The sequence below is a fragment of the Hypanus sabinus genome, chromosome 4 (genome assembly GCF_030144855.1).
Source record: "Hypanus sabinus isolate sHypSab1 chromosome 4, sHypSab1.hap1, whole genome shotgun sequence".
Taxonomy (NCBI): Eukaryota; Metazoa; Chordata; class Chondrichthyes; order Myliobatiformes; family Dasyatidae; genus Hypanus; species Hypanus sabinus.
In genome coordinates, this window is record NC_082709.1 from 30,989,200 (window position 1) to 31,013,297 (window position 24,098).

The following is a 24,098-nucleotide window of genomic DNA, read 5'->3' on the forward strand; positions in this document are numbered from 1 at the left end:
ACCACCTCACAAGGCCCCATAACTTCCGTCATCTGCAATGGGATTTTCTCTTCCCTTAGCTCCCTCTGCTTTTTGTCAGAATCCCTCACCTCCCTTGTCAACTCGTCCCTCCCCACTGATCTGCCTCCTGACACCTATCCCTACAAGTATAACAAATACTACAACTGCCCCTATACCTCCTCAATCACCACCACGCAGGGCCCAAAACAGTCCTTCCAGATGAGGAAACACTTCACCTGTGATCCTAATGGGATCATCTATTGTATCCCGTGCTACTGGTGCAGTTGCCCCTATATCAGCGAGACCCGAAGCATATTGGGGTACCAATTAGTCAAACACCTTCGCTCTGTCCACCATAAGAGGATGCATCTCTCAGCGCCTACCCATTTCAATTTGACTTCCCATTCCCATAGTGGCATATCTGTCCATGGCCTGCCTCCTTTACTACCATGATGAAGATAAACAGGTTGGAGAAGCAACCCGTCATTCTGTCTGGGTAGCCTCCAGCCTGATGGCATAAACATCAATTTCTCTAACTTCAGGAAATTTCTTGTCCTACCTCCTTCTCTCTTTTTCCATTCTGCTTTATGGTTACCTTCTCACCACTTCTTCTCTTCCCTTCTGTTCACCACCCATCTCTGGCTCCCCTCCTCCTCACCTGTCCTCTTCTATTTTATTTCTTTTCCACCATTTATTCCCCTCCACAGATGCTGCCTGACCTACTGAGTTCCTTCAGCATGTTGTGAGAGTTGCTCAAAATCTGACAGCAATTTTATTTCACGAGGATTTTGGAAATCAACCTTAAGGTTAGTTTAACATTTCAAAAATTCAGGAACATAAAAACTGGGTGAGGGATAAAAACGTTACCAAACATAATCACTAGATGAAACTAAAGATGCTGGGAGGCTTCCCACAAGTCAACTTTAAATCTTTCTTCTTATAATTATCAATTTACTGAAAGATTTATGTCAATTAAATAAGGATATACTTAAAAAGATGGTTGAGAGTACACTTTTACAATATTTCTGACTTAAATGATCTTGATATAGTGACCATAAAAGGGTTGTCAAAACAATGTTAATTATTAATTTAGTAACTTGTAGCCATCTGGTTAATAAAGATAATTATATCTTTAAGGTATAGAAAAAATGCATGAATAAAGTCACCTTGGAATACTGAGCAAATAATCCAGAGTTACACTTAATTCCTCCATGTTTGTTTGCTCTGAACAGAGTGGAATTGTTAGGATAAGGCCACTCCTTCTATCCTTGCCTCCTGAAAAATACAAGCTTTGTTAGCATATTATCTTTAATAGAGTTAATCAATACAAAATCTCATTAGAATCTAATCACATCAAAAACCTCAACTGGTCTCATCTCTTCCCACAGATGTGGCCTAACCTGCTGAGTATTCCCAACAATTTTTTTCTCTATTTTAGACCTTCAGCATCCACAGATGTTTGATTTTCTTCCCCCAACCATCATGCCCATGCTAGGTCACCTCTGTACTCTTACTAAGATGAATTTACAATCATGATCTTTATGTGCTCAATGCATTTGTAATGGTGAAGTCTATATCTATCATGTTGATTTTTCAAGTGTTACAGATACTTTATTGATTCCAAAGGAAAGTACATTGTCACAGTAGCATTACAAGTGCACAGATACAAATATTAGAAAAGAAATAGGAAGAATAAAAACTAAGTTACCACAAACAGTCTAACAGGAACAGGTCATTCCCCGACTATAGATTGACTCATTATAGGATCTAATGGCCGAGAGTGAGAATGACCTCATATAGCACTCTTTGGAGCAGCACAGTTGTGCTAGTCTATTACTAAAAGTGCTCCTCTGTTCAGCCAAGGTGGCATGCAGAGGGTGAGAAACTTTGTCCAAAATTGCCAGGATTCTCCATAGGGTCCTTTTGTTCTACCACAGCCTCCAGTGTGTCCAGTCTGACTCCTATAACAGAGTCATCCTTTCTAATCAGTTTACTGAACCTGTTGGCATCACCCATGTTGATGTCATTGCCCTAACACACCACTGGATAGAATACTGTGCTGGCAACAACAGACTGGTAGAACACACATACTCCAAAGGGCTTCAGTCTCTTCACAAAGCAGAGGCGACTATAGCCTTTGAGTTGATGCTCCACTCAAGCTCGTCATCCAGGTGCACCCCCTTCACAAACTCCTCATTTCTTCAACATTAGGTGGCTCAAGATGGGTGGAATGGCAGTGCAGTGGTCAGCACACTTCTTTACGGTGGCAGTAATAAGGGGTCAATTGCTGTTGCTGTCTGTAAGGAGTTTGTACTTTCTCCCTGTGACTGCACAGGCTTCCTTTGGATGCTCTGGTTTCCTTCCACATTCCAAAGATGTACAGATTAGGGTTAGTTGTGAGAATGCTACATCGCAGCCGGATGCATGCAGACACTTGTGGAGTGCCCCAGCACATCCTCTGACTGTGTTGGTCATTGACACAAATGATGCATTTCACTGAACATTTCGATGTAAAAATAAAATTGTTCTTTAAATCTCAACCTTTTAGACTTCTTTCATTGCAACCCAATTTAAAACATACCAATTTTGCTTTTACAAAGCTTCTTTTTCAATAGAATGCAAGAAAAAGTGATGAGTTTTAGATGAAGTTAAAGCTATTCACTGCAAGATCTGTGAAAGAATAGAGACTATTCTTAGAAAAAGATCCCACCATCAGATATCAGAGGTAACAATAACATGAAAGAAGTGGGAGTGGTTATAGATTCAGTGATGTTTAGCTACAAAAGAATGTGCAAGAGTGGCCTTGCCATTCAGTAAATTAAATGAATTTGTTGAATTATTCCCCAGGAGGTTTCATTTCCAAGATCTAATAAAATTATAATTGCACAGCAACTATCTGAAAGCAGAAATTAAATTGGTGTCACCGCACAATGTGTGATCTGTCTTGCATTTCAGTAAATTAAGGAACTGTTCCCATCTTGCTAAACAATTTTCTGCCTTAGATCAATAGGAAAGCATCTGGCTTAGATGGCATCACTGGCTGTGTCCTTATATCCTGTGCAGATAAGCAGGCGGGGCATTTGCAGAAATTTTTATTCTCTCCCTGCTTCAATCTGAGGTTCCCACCACTATTATCCCTATATCCAAGTAGTCTTAATAACTACTAACCAGCTGTTTTGACATCTACTATTGTGAAGTGCTTCAATGGCAGTGGCATGCACTGACTGCAGCCTCCAGGATAACTTCCACCCACTGCACTTCACCTACCACCAAAAACAGGCTTGCAGCAGACGCTACCTCTCTAGCCCTACACTCATCTCTGGAACATCTTGACAGTAAACCCATCTATGATAGGACTATTGGTTATTGGCTACAGCTCCACCTTCAACACAATTCCAAGCAAGCCCATCTCCAAACTCCTCAAACTGGGACGCAATAGTTCCTTTTCCAACACAATCCTCGACTTCCTGACCAACAAACTACAAATCAGCAAGGGGAAGCAGCAACACCTCCATCTCCACCACAATTATTCTCAACACCGGTGCCCCACAAGACCGAGTCCTCAGCCACTTTTCTCCTTGTACACTCACAACCGTATGCACAGATTTAGCTCCAACTCCATCTGCAAGTTTGTCAATGATACCACCACAGCGGGCCGCCTCTTAAATAATGAATCGGAGTACAGGAAGGAGAACCTAGTGACACGGTATCATGATAATCTTCCCAGTAATATCATCAAAACAAAAGAGTTGGTCATTGACATCATGAAGATGGGATTGGGTCATAGTTCACATGCTCCTGTTTACACCAATGGGTTTGTGGTTGAGAGGGTTGGAAGCTTAAAGTTCCAAAGAGTGAATATATCACATCAGCTTGTCCTGATCCAATCACATAGACAGCAGGACCAAGAAAGCTCACTAGTGTCTCTACTCTCTCAGGAGCCCAAAGAAATTTGACGTTCCCTCTGACCCGCACCAATTTTAAACTGGCGCACCACAGAAAGTATCCAATCCAGGTACATACAAGCTCATTATGGCAACTACTCTAGATGACTGCAAGAAGCTGCAGAATCATGAACACGGTTCTGTTCTGTAACTGCCTCCCCACCATGAAGTCTACACTTCTTCCTGCCTCAGTAAAGCAGCCAGCATTATTAAAAACCCCACCCACTCCAGATATTCTCTCTTCTCCCTCCTACCGTTGGCCTGAAAATACTAATGCTTGAAAGCAGCTATGCTCAAGAACAGCTTCTATCCCTCTGAGAGGCTATTCTTTACTCGAGGCTTCATAAGGCATTGGAGAGGGCTCCCTTGGAGTGTCGGGAGGAGTCTTGGGCCCCTCATCTTAGAAAGGATGTGTTGACACTGGAGAAGATTCAAAGGAAATTCACAAAATTGATTCCAGGATTGAACGGCTTATCATATGAAGAGTGTTTCATAGCTCTGGGCCTGTATTCACTGAAATTCAGAAGAATGAGTGATCCAACTTTATTTCTGGGATATTGTATATAATTTGCAGGCATCAGGGAGCTGCTATCAATATGCGGGAGACTCCCGGAACTTCTGGGAGAGGTGGGATGTCTGAGACTCAATAGGTCAAATGGCCTAATTCTGCTTCTATATCGTAGGGTCTTAATCACTGGTTCACTTGTACAATAAAGTAAGACTCTTGACCTCAATCTGCCTCATTAAAACCTTGTATCTTATCGGCTAACTGCAGTGCACTTTCTGTAGCACTTTATTCTGCACTCTGTTGTTCTACCTTGTATTATCCTCAATGCACTGTTGTTTGTAATGAATTGATCTCTGAGTGGTATGCAAGCTAATTTTTTTTTACTATACTTCAGTGCATGTGACAATAATAAACCAATCTAACAATTTAGAAATTCCACACAGACACAAAGTTCTCAGCTTTATGGCTTTAGTGACATCAGAAGGCTTAGACTTGCAGGTTTATTTTTCAGATAAGATATGTACTATTTTTTATTGTCAAAATTAATTTAATAAAAGCATTACAATAAATTACTCAACAGGATGAAACAAGCAACTTTATTTGCAATCCTAGTGGAAAAAGTTCAAATCTATCTTTAATATACAGAAAGTGAAAAAGACTGCACTTTGGGAATCTAGTTTTGTGCAGAAGTCCATTAAATATTCTTGGTAAACTTAATGCCAACAATACTCTTTTACATTAAATGATTATCAACACCATGGAATCTATAAGTATTTTCCAAGTTCAAAAAATATTTACACAACTTGGAAGTTTTACTTGTCCTTCTAAAGGGGAAAAATTCAAGGTTACTGTGCTATTTAATGATTATCAAGAGAATGCTTACAGTAAAAAGCAAGGTAAGCTAACTGAATTTGTTACAAAATATTAGCTAAGGGTCACTTTTGGTCATTTTTGCTTTTAAGGTTTAAGTTTACTGGTGAAATTTCAATATTTAGACCTAGACAAAACAGTTCAGTATAAATGGAGGCACAAAGTAATGTACATCCAATTATTGTCTTAATATTCCACACCATTTTCTTTCTTGTAAACTGCAAAATTATTAAATGTAAACTTGAAAATTTTGGAAATTAAAACATCATTTTGACAACATACATTTGCTTTCATCTGAAAAGTTATAGGTATCGCTTTATATACCCAAAATGTCACAACTTTCCTTTTCTTCAGAATCAGGTTTAATATCACTGGCATCTGTCGTGAATGTATTAACTTTGTAACATATGCAAAATGTTGGAGGAACTCGGCAGGTCAGACAGCATCTATGTAAAGGAATAGAGTCGATGTTTTGAGCTGAGACCCTTCATCAGAACTGGAAAAGAAGATGGAAGAAGCCTGAATTTTGAGGGTGGAGCTTAGGATGGTGGTGTCCAACTGGGACTCCTTTGCTTGCATCTTTGGAAACAGCCCTATTTCTATCTTTAATATCTTTTTTCCCTTTTCAGGGTTTTTTTGAAGACCCTGACCTGGGGTTACATGCTGACTTCCTTCTTTGCTGGAATAGGACCCACTCTCAGGGCCTCATGACCAGCCGTTTTTTGATATGCCAAGGGCTTGGCCTTGGAGACTAGCACGCCTTCAGGGCGCTGGAGGCAGGCAGATTCAAGGTCAGTGCTGCCTCTGAAAACTGGTGCGTCGTGGGATATGGAAGATTGTAAGCTCCGAACTGGCTGTGTGCCCTGAGACCCAAGATCTTTGGATGCAGAGCTTGGAAGAAGCGACGCAACAGACTTTTAACACCATAAGTCGGTGAGTTGTTTTGTTATGTCCCCATTTCACAGAGAGAGGGGGGACAACTCTTTTTCCCTTTATTAGGGAGAGAGTGGCTGTGATATATTGAATTACTGGGTGAACAAGTAGTCTTTGGGGTACTGCAAATCTGTGGCCTTATTGATGCTTTGCTGTACGCTTGAGTGCTTGGTGGAGGGTGCAGATGCTTTTTTCGCTGGTGAGGGAGGGGGGTCTCGTTGCTTGGCTGCCGCTTATGTGTGGGAAGGGGGAACTAGGGGTGCTTTTGGGTTCTAACATTTAACTGTCCTTCATTCTTTGGGGCACTCCTCTGTTTTTGTGGATGCTTATGAGGATAAAGAATTTCAGGATGTAGATTGTATACATTTTTCTGACATTAAATTGAACCTACTGAACAAAAATGTGGTGGAGAGAAATACTACGAGCCAGATGGTGATAGGTGAAGCTGGATAAGGGGAAAGGTAGGGAATAAGGGTGAGGGATGATGTGAGAAGCTGGGAGGTGATAGGTGGAAGAGGTAGGCTGAAGGAGGAGGAATCTGATAGGAGTGAATAGTGGACCACAGGGAAAAGGAAATAAGGGGCACCAGAGGGAGGTAATATGCAGGTGGGGAGAAGGGATAAGAGCAGTTTCCAATATTTTTTGCCATGCACCCTTACCATTAATTAAGGGGTCTATGGACCCCAGGTTGGGAAACCCTGGGTAAGAGGGAGGCCTGAAAGAGGAATAGAAAAATAGAGCAGAAGGAGGTAGAAATTACTGGAAGTTAGGCAACTTGATGTTCATGCCATTAGTTTGGACACTACCCAGACCAAATATAAAGTATTGCTCTTCCAAACTGAGAGTGGCCACATTGTAGCAGTAGAGGTGGCCACGGACTGATATATTAGAATGGGAATGTCTGAGTGGAATTAAAATGGTTGGCTACTGGGAAATCCTGCTTGTTGCAGATGGATCATAGGTGCTCAACAAAGTGGTCCCACAGCCTACAACGGGCCTCACTGATGCAGAGAAGGCCACGTGGGGAACACTGGATACAGTATATGAACTGACAGACTTGCAGGTAAAGTGCTTCCCACCTGCAGGGACTGTTTCATTCAAATGTGTTTTAGTAGTAGTGTGGGATAATGGCATCACAACAAAGAAAATGTATCTGCCTCTAACACCATCCCTGGCATTACATCCTAAGCAGTTACTACTCCATGTAAAAAAAAATCTGCCTTGGACACTTCTCCTATACTTTCTGCAAATAACCTTAATAACGTACTATTATGACAGCCACTTTCACCCTGGATAAAAGATACCGGCTGTCCACTCTATCTATGCCTCTTACTGTCTCAACAACCGCTACCAAGTCACTTTTCATCCTCCTTTGCTCAAGAGAGAAAATCCCCAGCTTGCTCAACCTTTCCCCATTAAGACATGCTCTCCAGCCCAGGCTTTATCCTAGTAAATCTCATCTACACCCTCTCTAAAGCTTCCACGTCCTTCCTATTAGATCCGAATACAATAATTCAAGAGTGGTCCAACCAGACTGTTATACAGCTTCAATTCTCTGTCTAATGAAGGCAAATACACCATAAACCTTCATAACCACCCTAGCAACTTTCATGACAACGTGGAGGGATCTAAGAACATGGACCCCAAGATCCTCCTGTCCCTCCACACTGCTATAAACCTGTACTGTCTTCCAAAGTGTATCACTTCACATTTTTCCAGATTTAATTCTGCATTCTATCAACGCCTCACAACTCAAAGAAAAAAAATCAAGCAGTACTACTTTCCAATTTTGTATGAGTAAACAGCAACAATAAGCCTGATCAAAATATATGCACAACTATATTATCTTTAAAAATATTCTACAGCATTAGCAATACATTTTCTGCTATCCAATACAAACATTCCACAAGCTGAAATTGCTGATGAAACCCCAATGATGCATATTTGAAAAATTTCTTTAATATGTAACCTCAATATACCAATAAAATTCAAAATACAAAGATTAAATAATACACTATTAGAACCACAAGCATTTATTAAACCAAGTATGTACATAAATGGAAACACAAATCTTTCTGAGAACTACTTAGCATGTACAAACATCAAGTAACACAAAACACTATACCTGAAAGAAAGGCTAGCCTTTTCTTCAGAATAGGCAACATACTTGTGGCTTCCATTGTTTCAAGATGAGATTGGTCACAAGTGTCCACAATTCTGTAAGAAAAAATATATATTGAACCAGCATCATTTCAAAAAAATTAGCCCTGCCTCAGAATATGTAGAATAAGAATAGTAGTGAGTCAATCACTAATTTAGCAACATTACTTTTACCAATTTCCAGGCATCAACTCTAATCCTTTGCGTGAAACATGCTTTGATAAAATCCACCTTGAGTACACAAGCAAAACAAAATCCCCTTCCTCTTGTTGGCTCCATGCCATTTCACTGGCTGTACATTGGACATATAAATGTACCTCACAACAAATGCAGTAATGAAGTACCAGGGATAGCTAAAGCATGATATGACACACACAGAACAATTCACAGTAAAGTAACCATTTTAACACTTTTATTCCTGAACATATCTTTGCCAAAAACTATTGAATTCAATAACAATTCTGCCTTTGCAAGTGAACATCCATGACAGGTTTTTGCCACTTTGCAAACTAATTCTATAAAATCCAAACTTGGATAAACAATCAAATTCTCGCCTCCAGCCACCAACCCCAAACTGGTGCTCCGAGTATCAGTTCCTTCACACTGCATGGGTTTACAATCAAGCAACTTTCTACACAAAACACTTGCCAATATGACACATACATGTAAAATGACAATCACAATGTTTCAGGACATTCTGGTTTCATCAAATGTACTTGGATGAAAGTTACTAAACAATGTTGTCTAATGTGGTTTTAAGTAGGGTTTTGAAATGCAAGTGATTAATATGTATGTGTGTCATATTTCCTGTAAACTATGTGAGTGGTGAGATAGTGCAACTTAGCATTTGTGAAACTGGGAAAAAATTTGGAATTTAAATTCATGAACAAAATAATATTGAATTCAATACATAGCTAATATCATTCATGTCGACAACAAAAACCCCTCAATCACAGAGGATTCTGGTTAATTGGGACAGATCAGATCCTGTACATTTTGGCCCAATTAAACAGCTGCCCCAATTAGTCCAAGTTTTTTATAAATAGTTACAAAGGTAGTAACAAAAAAAACTATCATCTGAGTAACAAATTATGTTACCCAGATTATAACAAAACAAAATGGAACACGACAAATATTGCTACCATACTATAACGCTGTGTATTAGCTCCTAATAGCTCTTGATGGTACGCTGTTGTGTTCTTTTGATCGACTATAAATGAATAAAGTCTGCACATAAACCTAGTACAGATAATAGACCTCCTTCATACAATGCTGTGATGATAGCATCCTTCAAATCTTCACTTTCACTGTAACATTCAGGCGATTGTCAATACCTTCAAATTCTTCATAGTTCCTAATTTGTTGAAGTAATAAAATAGTTTCATTTTCACTCCTAGCCGTTCTGACATCTCCAAGCCAAAATGCTTGAAACCACAATGAGCAATATTGTTCTGAACAGTCTTACTGCTAATTTCTCACCATCAATGACAAAAAATCAATGCTTTTTCCAACACAAATACAAGCAACTGACGCTATTTTAAAAAGTGTTCACTCTTAATCATGGTGTAGTGCCTAATAGCCTCACAAGTACATGCAACCGATGCTAGTTAGAAATAGTTGACCAACAGTCTTCTGTCCCAATTAAGGGGCATAGTGTCCCAAATAAACATAGGGAATCCCGGCTCTGTTCTTTAAGACATGTCCCAAATAAGAGCTGCCCCGATTAATCGATGACCCAATTAACTGGAATCTACTGTAGATTCATTTAGATCACCAATTACTATTAATGAAGAAAATGTGCCATATTACCCAAACCTGTACATTTTGAGATTCAACATAGTACTGTACAGATATATTTAACCAACTGGTCAACAAAAGATTTAATCAAAGCTTTACAATCATAGTACATCTATTAAAGCAATCAATGAGGAGGAGTAGGTTCCATAAGAAGGTTACATCCTTTATGATGGCAGTGCCCAACACCGAAGCCAATTCAATCAGTGTGGAAAATAGCCCACTTGCTCTTGACACAAAACAGGAATAAAACAGAGCAGTCAATTACAGTCCCATCAGTCACCATCAACCTCAAAATAATTGCAAGGTATTCTGTTATCAAACAGCTCTCATTCTCAACAACCTACTCTCAGTTGCTCAATTCCCCTCCCCATCATCAGTAGTTTATACAAGAGATGCTGCCTCAGGAAGCCAACCCCTACCCAAATTCCCCATCGAAAAGATTCCCACCCTCCAGGGCATGCCATCTTCTCAGAGCTACCATCAGGTAAGGAGGAAAGAAGCTTAAATCCCACATAACCAGGTTCAAGAACAGCAATTTCCCTTCAAGCATTTGGCTCTTGAATTAACTGGCCATCCCAGTCTAGTAATGCCTTTACCCATTTGACTGATCAATTTGCACCAAAAATTGATTTATTTTGTTCTAATGCCATTCTTTTGTGTAAAAATTGTGTACAATTTATGTTTAATTTGTGTTTTTCTACTGAACGTTGTTTATATGATTCTTTGTGCCTATGGCGCTGCTGCAACTAAGTTTATTATTGCACATGTGCATGTATGTACTTGCGTATATGATACAAATCCATGTACGTATCTGGGGGCAGCACAGTAACCATATAACAATCACAGCACAGAAACAGGCCATCTCGGCCCTCCTAGTCGTTGCCCAACTCTTAATCTCACCTAGTCCCACCTACCCGCACTCAGCCCATAACCCTCCACTCCTTTCCTGTTCATATACCTATCCAATTTTACCTTAAATGACACAACTGAACTGGCCTCTACTACTTCTACAGACAGTAGCATAGCAGTTAGTGTAATGTTTTACAGCACCAGCGACTGGGGTCCTGTTATCACCATTGTCTGTAAGGAGTTTCTAGGTCTCCCTGTAATTGCACGGGTTTCCTCCAGGTGAGCCAGTTTTCACCTATATTCCAGACATATGGGTAAGCAACTGTATGTTGATACCGGAAGCATGGCTACACCTGCGTGCAAGATACGTTACTTTATTCAGTAACATACCGAATTATATTGGGCAAAGTGCACAACTAAATTTACACATCAACTTGAAATTAAGAAACCAAGCAAAATACAAATTCAATGTGTTAAAAGCATTGTCCAACTAAACTGCTGATGTAAAAGATCGCCCATGACCTTACTGAACGACAGAGCAGGTGCCATAGAGCAAATTAACCTCTCTACCATCGAGTACATTTACAAGGAGCACTGCTGCATCCATCAAAGACCCCACCCGTCCAGGCCTTGCCCTCTTCTCACATCTACAATTGGGCAGGAGATACAGATCACCTGATAGGTCTCACACTATCAGGTTCAGGAACAGTTATTACCCAACTTCAAGCTCCTAAACCAGTGCAGATAACTTCATTTACTACTTTGTACTGATACTATGACCTACAGACTTATTTTCAAGTACTCTTTACAACCCATATTCTCAGTATTACTTTTCATACAGTTTGTCTTTTTTTTTGCATATTGTATGAAAAAGAACTGTGCATTAACGACCGATTTTATTGTATTTAATTTTTTTTCCCAGTAAATGACTGCAAGATAAATCTCAAGGTAGTATATTGTAGCATATAGATACTTCGACAATTTAATTTTAACTTTCGATTACTCTTGCTTCTACTTCACATGCTCTTATTGTTGACCTGCTTTATGAAGTTATGTGGCTTACGGAAAGAAATGTTACCACTTACTTGAAGGAATTCTGTCAGCAGATACATGATTCTTCAGTCTCAAAATTCATCACAAGTCCATGTCCTATAAAATACAATAATAAAGCTGATATAATGGTAAACTGTTTCAAGGGTTTTGCAGTGCAATGTTTAATATTCTGTGTTATTCGCTCAATTTTTGCCATTCGCGTGATTTGCTCTTTTTTGTGCTTTGGGTGTTTGATGTTTTCCTTGAACAGGTTCAATTGTGCTTCTTTCTTCATGGCTGTCTGTGGAAAGACGAATCTCAGGGTTGTGTCTTGCATACATACTTTAACAAAAAATATACTTTAAATCCAGTATTAAGACAGACGTGAAAACTGGGAGGATTGTCAGGTTTGTAAATAAATTTGCAAAAAGGGTGAGGATTTTGTCAAAGTATCACAGAACAATAAGTCAGAATTTCAAGGAATACAGTAATGGATGATTGGAGAACAATTACAGATAGCAGTGACTTTGAAGTAAGCGAGGAAGCACAAGAGAAAAAAAAAGGTTGAAACTAGTAGTGGGGAGGAAGGTAGAAAAGGCAGACATTACAACAAAGCTCAAGAAGGACTAACAACCCAACCTGCATCTTCCAAGAGGGAAAAAACCTACATACAAGCTACAGATCTACAGGACATAACCACAGGGGACCCTGGGGGGAAGGGGGATGGATGAGCACCCCCCCCCCCCCCAGGACAGGAACATCAACCTTTGGCAGGCAAAGAGGTACATCACTGACAGGTTAAGTGGCCTCCAGCAAACCATCAGAGGAAGTGGCTGCAGTTTGAAAAGGACGTAATCCATATCGAGGAGTCTACAGAGGTGGGGTGTAAAGGTTTTGCTGGCTGCTCTGTTAGATAGTTGGATTACAACCAAAGAAAATATGACTTGAGTTGCTTCGCACTTTAATGCAAGGGTGTTTATTTGGTGCATCAGAAATTACTTACAAAAATTAGTGAAAATAGTGAAAAACAACTGCAATATTTCTACAAGTAAACACAATAGCTCCATATATTTTCTTGCCCATTGTGAACTCCTCATAGTCCCTATCTCTCTCCTTTATTGAGGGCAAAAAGCTCCTTTTTTGGCACTAGGACATACCATCTTTAATTACCAAAGTTAACTTGACTAAATATGAATATGATGCACCAAATAGTATAGTTACATTATTACAAAATAAACAGAAGTATCGACCTTAAATACAGCATACAAACAACATATATACATTTACACATCCCCATTACTAAAGAAATGGAATATTCTGCCATGTATTGCAGGAAAGATACCATAAGGCCAACCAGAGCAAATCAGCTTGGTTTAAAATTAAACTGAACTTTGGTGTTTGGCTCTGAATGTACATAGCAGAGCAGAGGGAAAACAGTGGGTTCCTATGGAAGATGTTGAAGTGCCTACACTCACCTAAAGGAAAAGGCAATGTTTACGTGCAAATGAATTTGCATGTCTAAGGAGTGCATTTACTGAGTGCTCTGTCACATTACCACCCTTCTCCTGCAGCGACAATGCTCAGCAGCCAAAACAGGTAGTCTGCAGTAACAGTTTCTTTCAATGCTTTATGGTGGACACAGAATTTGAAGGGTTGGGGCTCCAGGTACCACCATGTCACGCTGGCATTATGGTCCTTCATTGTAAGAATCCACATTAATGCAGTGTGGTCTGTGTAAAGACCAAACTCCCTACCAAGGAGGTAGTACCAGAGGCTGTCAAAACCCCACATAATGGCCAGACACTCCTTTGCAATGGTGGAAAAGTTGGTTTCCCTTGGGAGGAGTTTTTGGCTCTGCTAAAGAACAGGTCACTCGACTCTAGGTTCTCCTTGTGTCTGCATTGCTCCAACACCTACTCCTGAGGCATCCACCTGGACAAGGAACCATTTATCAAAGTCTGAAGGACAGGTGAAGGGTACATGTGGGCTTGAAGGGCTTGAAAAGCATTTTCATCCACACTTATCAAAGTCACTGGGTTGTTTACAAGCTTCCCAGTAAGGTTCGTCATAGAGGTGTGGCCAGAATGGTGAATCGATGAACCTGCCAGACCCAGGAAGGACTCCACTTCCTTCTTGGTGTGAGGTTGAGGGACTGTTACGGATCGCTTCTACTTTGTCCACCTGTGCTCGAGCCTCTGTGTCCCAGCTGGTAGCCAAAATATCTAGTTTCCCTTTTTTGCCTACTCACTTTTTGTTGACAGAGGGCAAGACTGGTAGCATGAATATTCCCCAGGACCCTGTTCAGATGGTCCATGTGCTCTAACCACATCTGGCTGTAGACAATCAAGTCATCTAGGTAGGCCGCACTACAGTCCTCACAGCCTTGGAGCACCCAATCCATCAGTCACTGGAAATATGACAGTACGTCATGATGACTAAAAGGCATCATGGTGAACTAAAACAGACCCAGGGTGTGTGGAAGGCAGTGAAAGGTTTTGTTTGGTAATCAGGGGAATCTGTCAGTAGCCTTTGTAAAGCCCAGTGTAGTAATGTTGTTTTCCCATCCAATGCTTTCTAGTAGGTCATCAAAGCAGGGCATAGGACAACTATCAAAAAAACAAGACACGGCATTCAACTTTCAGAACTCAATGCATACCCCAATGGTGCCATCCTTCTTCGGGATAATATCAATAGAACTGCACCACTCACTAGTTAAAGTCTTAATGACGCCCAATTCCAGCTTAGTCCAAATCTCATCTTTCAGGGACCCCACAAGACACTCTGTAGCAGTGTTGGTGTACTGAACCCTGATCAGCTCCGATACTGGTGGAATTCTTTAGGGCCTTCGGCAGTCCTAGTCTCTGCTGGAACAATTGTTGAAAGTCAGCAAACACCATCTGCAGTTCCACTGGTTAATGGCCATCAAGATGGGAGAGGTCAACCTTCCCAGGGCCCCTCCAGGCCTCCACAACCCCTTCAGAGTCATCCTCTTCTACATCCAGCAGAGATGTGCTGTTGGTAGGAGAACTGGCATATTTCTCAGAGCAACTTTGCCAGTGTTGACTTTCTAGGCGTTTTGGTTCCTCTCCCTTGCACAGAGGTTGTAAATCAGCCAAAATAACAAACAGCACATCTACTCCTGGATTAACGGATGGATGTGATTGGCCATTTCCCTTCCTCAGTAACTCAAGTAACACAGGCTAGTATCTCCCCAGAATCATGTCAATTGGTAATCTCTCCAGAACCCACTTTCATCAATAGCGAGTTCTGTAAGCGACTCAGACCTCCAGTCACCATGGAAACACTGGACAGGTGTCTAGTGACTGCAGTTAACACCAAAGACAGGGGCATAATTTTCTTAATTAATGACAGTGAGCTACCAGAATCTAAAAGGGCTTTAACAGGTTTTCCATTAACTTTCTCCTCACAGTCTTCTCATTTTCCATTACCATACTCAGCATCATTACAGTCACTATCAGCATCACCACACTCCCCCTCGCTTGGTACACAGCACATACCTGACAATTTGGCCTTCTTGAGAGGAGACACAGAACTTGTAACCCGGCAACTGACAATAGTAGCAAATAAGCCTTGAAGAAACTACCAAAGGTCCGTTGCCCTCATATCTCCCACTCTCCAATTCTGCATTTACCCTGATGGTCAGAGTCTCTGTTGCTTCAGAATGGTGGCCATGATGAAGCCCCCTTGTGGGCATTGACGTACTGCAGTGCCTATCCATTGGCTTATGCTCTCGGACCCTTGCTCTGGTGTCTAGAGGAAGAACCCATAGCAGATGCTATAGAACAATGGCCTCACCAGCTCTGGTCAAATCCATCGGCTGTAGGGTCCCCTCAAGTGGTAATACTTTTCAGTGGTTGACTCCCCTGGTGGTAGAGTATAGGAATGCAGACAGGCCCCCTCCTCCTCTGGCCATTGCTATAATCCAGGCCATCCTCTCAAACCTGAGGAGCTACTTCCCAATATCGTTACCTTTTAATGCCAAGGCATCATGGGACCTTTCCGCAGGCTTTAGTGTTCCTTTTTTAAAGCTGGGCAGAAGTAAAATTTCTGAATACATTTTCCAAGAAGGCTTCAGAGGTGTTGCCACTTGAAGACCTTTCCGCTTCTGGCTTGAGTTTGGCCCTGGGCCGAAATTCTTCCTTCTCTGAGGTCTCCACTGTTTCCCGGGCATCGGCTTCATTTTTAGCCTCAGGGTTTCTTAACTTGGGACTGCAATCCCATTCTCCCCAGAGCTGAATGTACCCCTTTGCAACTGGCAATCCCACCGCTGCTCCATATGTTAGACACGTGGGTTATAACCCAAAAAAAACAGTTAGAGTCACTTAGCACTTTAGTGCAAGGGTGCATCAAAATTCAAACTTATAAAAATGATAGTAAAAAAATGCCAATATTTACAAAATTATATCTACAAGAATACAATAGCTCTATACTTATTCTTGTTCAGCATGAACTCCTCGCATCCTATCCCTCTCCCTTACTGAGGGTACCAACTTTAAAGACCAGAAAGTTAACTTACCACTACCCAGGAATTAGAATATGACACATCCCATAGTGCTGACACAATACTAAAAAAAGTATCTACCTTAAATACAGTATACAAGAAACATACACATTTACACATCCCTATTACTAAAGAAATAGAATATTCTGTTATGTATTGCAGAAAAGGCACTATTAAGCCAACCCAAGCACATCAGTTCGGTTTAAAATTAAAACTAAACTTTGGTGTTTGACTCTAAATGTTGGTAGAATGCAGAGAGAAAACATTCAAGTGTGTACATTCACCGCAACAACAGCAAAATGGCAAGGCAATGTTTAGGTGTGAGTGAATTCGCATGTGTATGGAATGCATTTATCCAATGTTCTCCATCACATGCTCACTCTGCAGAACCTACACTCTCCCTTGGCATAATGAAGGTTAAAAAGAGAAGAACCATCAGGTTGCTGAGCGCACCTCCAGATGGCTGTGGATCAAGAAGCATGACCCATGGACTAATGATGCTGAGACACAAGCTGGGGCCTGATCAACCTTGGCTGTGTTTTTGAACAACAGTGTCTGATGTTGAAAGACCTGAGACACCCAATAACCCCTGGTTACATCACTAATGACATGTCCTGGTGCATTCTAGGATGCATCTCAGCAACACTTCAGTTATAGAGCATGAAACTCAGTCTGCGGCTAAACAAAATCCTGATTCCACACATTTTTATCTTAAATAAGCATGTTTATATTAGTCTAGAACAGAAAATGACAAACTTATAAAACCATAACATGGCAAAAGATTGCAGCTGAGGGAAATGGATCAGCCATGATGAAACGGCAGAGTGGACTCAGACTGAATGGGCTAAATTTGCTGCTATCTCCCGTATCCCTTCATGTCCTGACTAATGAAGAACCTGTTAACCTCTGCCTTAAATATACCCAATGACTTGGCCTCCACTACCACCTGTGGCAATGAATTCCACAGATTCACCACTCTCTGGCTAATTAAATTCCTCATCTCTGTTCTAAATAGACATCCTTCTATTCTGAACCTGCGTCCCCAGTCTCAAGACTCCCCCACTGTAGGGCATCCTCTCCAAAATATTCTAACATTCAATAGGTTTCAATAAGATCCACCTCCCTCATTCTTCTGAATTCTAGAGAGTACAGACCCAGAGCTATAAAACACTCCTCATATGGTAAGCCTTTCAATCCCAGAATCATTTTCATGAACCAGCTTTGAACCCTCTCTAATTTCAGCACTTCTCAGATCAGAGGCCCAAACTGCTCACAATACTCTAAATGAAACCTCACCATTGCTTTTACAATCCAGTCCTCTTGAAATGAATGCTAACATCGCATTTACCTTCCTCACCACCGACTCTACCTGAAAATTAACCTTTGGGGAATCCTGCATAATGATGTCCCACCCCAGATTTTTAAATTTTCTCAGCATTTAAAAAATAATCTACGCTTTTATTTCTTCTACCAAAGTGCAAGACCATACACTTCCCAACACGGCATTCCATCTGCCACTTACTTATCCATTCCCATAATCTGTCTGTCCTTCTGTGACCTCTCTGCTTCTGCAAAACTACCTTCTATCTCTCTTCATATCATCTGCAAACTTGGCCACAAAACCATTAATTCCAACATCCCAACACAGACCCCTGTGGAACACCACTAGTCACTGGCAGCCAACCAGAAAAGGCTCCCTTCATTCCCATTATTTGCTTTCTGCCAATCAGCCACTACTTCATCCATGCTAGTATCTTTCCTGTAATACTACAGACTCATGTGCGGCAACCTATCAAAGGATCTTCTGAAAATCCAAGTGCAGGAGAACCAATTGGTTCTCCTTTGTCTATTCTGCTTGTTATTTCATTAAAGAATTGCAATAGATTTGTCAGGCATGACTTTCCCTTAAGTTTTATCATGTGCCTTTAAGTACTCCAAAACTACATCCTTAACAATCGACTCCAACATTTTCCCAACCACTGAGGTCAGACTAACTGTCCTATAATTTCCTTTAATCTGCCTCTCTCCCTTCTTGAAGAGTGGAATAACATTTGCAATTTTCCATTCCTCTGAAACCGTGCCAGAATCCATTGATTCTTGAAAGATCATTACCACTGCCTCCACAATCTCTTCAGCCACCTCTTTTAGAACTCTGGGTTGTAAACCACTTAGCGCAGGTGGTTGACCTACCTTCATACCTTTCAGCTTCCCAGTAATGGTAACTTCATATATTCTGTCCCCATCCACTCTTAAATGTCTCCAGTGAAGACTCAGGCAAAATACTTATTTAGTTCACCTGACATTTTTTGCCCCCTATTACTACCCCTCCAGCATCATTTTCCAGCGGTTCTATTTATCATCCAACAAAACAGATTTCAGTAACCTATGTAGAGTGTGATAAAACAGGAAACCTAAATCAAACTCTTTTCTAACTTATCCATAAGCCTGGAATTTCAGTTATGCAATTTCTCCTGCACAGTGACACCAATGTGCAAAATGTTCCTATGATACTGTAAAATTATGTATATGAATTTAAGACAGGGTTTATAGAATTGTACTTAAAAACTATAATTAAGTAGCATGTTAAAATAATGAATTATTGATAACATAATCTTGCAAGCATGTCAACAGATTATAGAAATAAAATGAACAATCAAAAAACTGAGACCAGGAAGAGATTAAATCAGTTTGCACCTTCCCTGCTAAACTCTTGCTGGATATGCTTTGACAATGATCAATTTATAGCTTTTAAACAGAACTAGAGTCAATAAATTAATAAAATTATTAAATGAAAACCTTTAAAAAGCTGAATCTGGAAATCTGCAACAAAAACAAAAGTGCATGGAACAGCCATTAGGTCAGGAAGACCTCTGGAAAGTGGAGCAGAGTGAATATTTCAGGTTATTCCAACTAATGGTCTGGACACAAATGGCATGAGATCCCTCAAGTATTTAAAATGGTGCCTTTATGCCAATGGAGTCAATATTAGCAACTAGCTTTATGTGACTAAAGGGCAATTTAGGTGTGGCTACTTACAACTTGGATAAGCAAGAAAAAAAAGCACCTCGGGGTATTTCTTGATTTATTTTCAATTTTGATGATGATCATTAACATTGTATGCTGCATAGATGAAAGTACAAGATAGCAATCCATAACTATGTCAGACATCACTTCACTTTGACAAATTAAAAACGGAGTCAAATTATGTTGTGGGTCTTCATAAGGCATTAAATATCAAGGCAACACAGAATTTAAAAGATATATCAAGACAATGAAAATGCATGGCACTAGAAAACATAGTTGTGGACATTATCACAAACAAAAGAAAATCTGCTGATGCTGGAAAACCAAGCAACACATACAAAAAGCTGGAGGAACTCAGCAGGCCAGGCAGCATCTATAGAAAAGAGTATAGGTGATTTTCGGGCTGAGACCCTGCATCAGGACACTAGGCTAGTACTTTTGCCAGTACTATATATCTTGCCCATTTGATTCTTTCACCATTCACCCAAATTATTAGTGATTTACAGTAACCAATTAACATAACAAACAGAATATCTTTACAATGTTTGAAATGTAGGAGGGAGCCAGATTATACCAGAGGAAAGTCAGGAGAAAAAGCAAGCTCCAAATAGACAACACCAAAGGTCAGGATCAAATAGGTACAATATATAAATCAGAGCCAGCCTTTTCAGAAGTGAACCTAAAATTTGCAAAGGGTGAAAGCTTAGAACTCTTCAAGTAGTAGATGTTCATTTAAATATTAAGAGTCCAATCTTGAGGATTTCTGTTAACCAGTAAGCATTCAAAGATATGGGAACGAGGGCAAATAATTGAACTTGTCACAGGTCAAAAATAATCTTGTGAAATGGCAAAACAGACTGAAGAACTTAAGTGACCAAGTATATTCTACAATTAAAAACACATGACATCAATTAAAGTTAATCAGCAAAAGATAGCCAACAACACACCAGTTTCCTATACTGGTGTTATACTATGTGCTCAAATACTCAGTATGACACAATGTGAAATTTGCTATTCAGATGCAAGAGTTCGAGCAAGGTGACACCCTATTCACATACTGATACTTTTACAGTTCAGCAAATAATCTGTATTATTCACTAAAATCTAGATCCACCAAGTAGTTTTAAAAACAGAAGCAAAGTACTGTTTGGCAATTGGACTGTTTTAATGGTTTTAACACAAGAAGCATCCCAATTGGAGATTTGAGACATGTTGGACTATGACAACATTCCACATCATATGAACAATTAAGCAGACTTCTCAACAGCTTAGTCTAAAGCATGATGATGGGTTTAGACATTCAGCTGACCAAATAAAAAACATTCATCAATCTAATTTAGAAAATAATTTTCTATCTTTGTAGTTATACATTATTTATTAAGTCATAAAATTATACAGCAAATAGGCCTTTTGGCTAAATTCATCCATGCCAACCAAAATATCCATCTGAACTAATCCCATTTGTCTGCTTTGGCCCATATCCTTTCAAACCATGTACCAGTCCAACTGGCAGGGCATCCCATATACCCACCACTCTGTGAGAAAAAAATAAATCGGCCTTCCCACCCCCTTTAAATATTTCCCCTCTCATCTTAAACCACATCCTCTAAGTTTAGAATCCACCAAGGGAAAAAGAGTGTGACTATCTACCCTCGTGATTTTTTAAACTTCATCTTTAGCCTCCTTCACTGCAGGGCAAAACAGTCAGCTTCTCCAGTCTCTCTTTATATATAACTCAAGCCCTCCAATACCGGCAACACTCCTATAAATCTGTTCTGCAACCTCTGCAGCTTAATCACATCCTTCCAACCAGCGGGCTGGGCAGCAATTTGATATCACAGTAGAAGCAGCACTTGCTCTCTTATATCATGATCCGCTCCCAACCCACAGGAAGTACTCATTCAATCCCTTTTGAAAATGGCTGGAATAGACCCAACACAGCGCGCACCCCGTTTTCAGCATCGGGGGCTGTGATTTTAAATCCGCGTGGACAGGGGGCATGGATTGCCATTAAAAATAAAACGAAAACCCTAAACCGGGGGGGTCGCAGATTGGGGAAATAACCTGCAGCCACCCAATAGGCTGTGGGCGCTGCCACCGAACAAAGCTCCATCCAAACCAAATGACTCAGGCCTACTTTTCCCCTCGAGTCCTCTTCGGCCAAGCAATCTCCTCCACCGTGAATTCTCTCGCATTTATATAAAGGACGGTCATTTTACCGGCGGCAGTGGTGGCAAACCGCTGGGCCGCGGCCACACGGGAGGGCACGCCAGCAGACCGGGGCGGCCGCCCTCCCTCCTTTGTTGCCCGGGGTGAACCGGGCTGCCCCGTCTCACGCAAAGCTCGCCGCGCACACAGGTGAAGCAACGCAAGCCCGCGCTCCCCCGCTCACCTGCAGGCGCCCGCCGTGCGCAGCTCCCCTCTCCCCTGCTGCTCCCGTCCAGCCGCCCCTTCCTCAGCAACAACGGACGGCAATCGCATCGGGCAACAGCGCTCTCTCCGCAACTTGCCTCAATTAAAGCTTTTCTCCTTCTCGCTCTCTCTCTCTCTCTCCCCCGCCCACCACTCGCAGCAGCGTTTAACACAAGGCAAATTAACCACTACTCCAAAATTAACATTTCACGCACAAGCCCTAAGTTTTCCCCACCCACTTTACGATGCCGTGCTGTATAATTGAGATCAATGAACGGACCAAGTAAGTCTCATAACAACAGGGAAAACACCCTACAATTGAGAGATGCTACGTTATGTATGGAATCAGTGTTCATCCTACTTGCTTTCTCCGATATTCCCGCCTCCTTTCAGCAAAATAGTCAAGGTAGTCTTTTTTTCAATGCCTCGTAAATTTTAAAAAATGAGGATAAATATCCTTTCTATTTAAAAAGTTACTACCAAATCATTGACGGACTATTCAATGTCTACATGCGGGTTATATATAAAGCTGGCCAATAATATGTATTCTTATTGAGTGTAATATGATATCCCCAGAATGAAGTTCTGGCTTTATTAAGACAAAGGGCAGTAACAACTTCGTTCAGATTTACCCGAGTTTATCAGTACAATTTAACATAAATATGATGAAATGTAACGGATTTGTATTTAATATAAATCAAGAGTTATTTTTCACACTTTTCTACCTTTTCTCCTGAAGGCATTGATTGTATATAGATATAAATCCACACAGGCACCTTCATCAAAAGTGCTTTCTTAAATCACCAGAACATCTTAAATAAGAGGTGGCAAACCCTTTTGAGAATGTGTGCCCAAATTGGCTATAATCTTCTAAAAAAAATTATTTTGTTTCCCATTGTAATTTTCAGCAGAGATTATCATTAATTAATGAATTAGCAACAATAATTGTGGATTTTTAAGGGAAAAGGATGAGTCCTGTTGCTTATTTACATCTGCTGATTGTTTTACTATTAATAAAAGTACAATAGAGATAGATTGAAATAAATGAAGCATTTCAGAAAACCTGTTAAAATTTATTAATATTAATCTTTTCAGAAGACAATTGAAAATGACATTTATAAATACTATTGTTATTGTACCTCATTTATAACATAGGAAAAGTGAATGTGAAATTACGTTTTAGTGCATATTCATAAAAGATCAAGGAAAGGAAAATAAACACACTTCATTCTCAGTAAAATTTTTGTTGCTGCACTAATGATAACAAATATTTTATATCCAGCTTGTATTTGGTTGTTTTGAGTTGTACAGTAGCCCTAGTTTCATTAGTAAATCTTCTCCCGTTATTAGACTTGAAAAACAATCGGTCACGTGACTATGTTGAGGAAAATACTGTTAATATTGCATTTCAAGATATTTCAGACAGTTAAAGTTTCAGGAATGGAATTCCAGAGTTTCAGAACTACTGTCTGAGATTTTATGCTCAGATCCTGTCACTAACCAATCTAGTTTATTTTCTAGTTGAGCTCTTAAATCAACATATTTTTGTCTCAATATTGAGCTTTGTTGTAAATCAATCAATTGCATTTCAAAATTTTCCAAATCAATCCACTGCAACATTTTCAAATTCTGTTTGTCTAATGTTATATTGGCTGCATACTTTATGAATTATAATATTTCTTCAGATGACAAGCAACCTTGGATCTCTTGGACAATACAACTATTCATGTCAGGTCTGCAGAGATCACGGGGGAACAGTGACAGAGGGTTTCATTGAACTCCTGTCGAAGGGATGATTTAAACTTCTTCAGGGTAGATATACCTGGAAGAGATTTTGTAGTATAGTAATCCAATCACAAACAAGAGAAAATCTGCAGATGCTAGAAATCCAAACAACACACACAAAATGCTGGACAAACTCAGCAGGCCAGGCAGCATCGATGGAAAAAAAGAGTTCAGTCAACATTTTGGGCCAAGACCCTTTGGCAGGACTCAGGCTGACATATTCAGTCCTGCCGAAGGGTTTCAGCCCAAAACATCGACTGTA

The 24,098-nt window shown here is 40.3% G+C and overlaps 1 protein-coding gene across 3 annotated transcripts in view; it reads right to left on the reverse strand.

Annotated features, from left to right (window-relative positions):
• Window positions 1-22,240, reverse strand: part of sestd1 (SEC14 and spectrin domains 1) — a 119,555-nt gene extending 97,315 nt beyond the window's left edge. Inside the window, exons 1-4 of one of the 3 annotated variants that reach the window (XM_059966775.1) lie at window positions 22,032-22,240; window positions 12,147-12,210; window positions 8,381-8,472; window positions 1,167-1,275 (exon numbers count right to left, since the gene is read on the reverse strand). In XM_059966775.1, the coding sequence (XP_059822758.1) occupies window positions 1,167-1,275; window positions 8,381-8,435 (164 nt within the window). In that variant the 5' untranslated portion in view covers window positions 8,436-8,472; window positions 12,147-12,210; window positions 22,032-22,240. Of the gene's footprint in view, window positions 1-1,166; window positions 1,276-8,380; window positions 8,473-12,146; window positions 12,211-14,802; window positions 14,935-21,776; window positions 21,825-22,031 lie in introns of those variants that run through there. The other 2 variants (XM_059966776.1, XM_059966777.1) reach the window with 2 other exon arrangements.
• Between the last annotated feature and the right edge of the window lie 1,858 nt (window positions 22,241-24,098).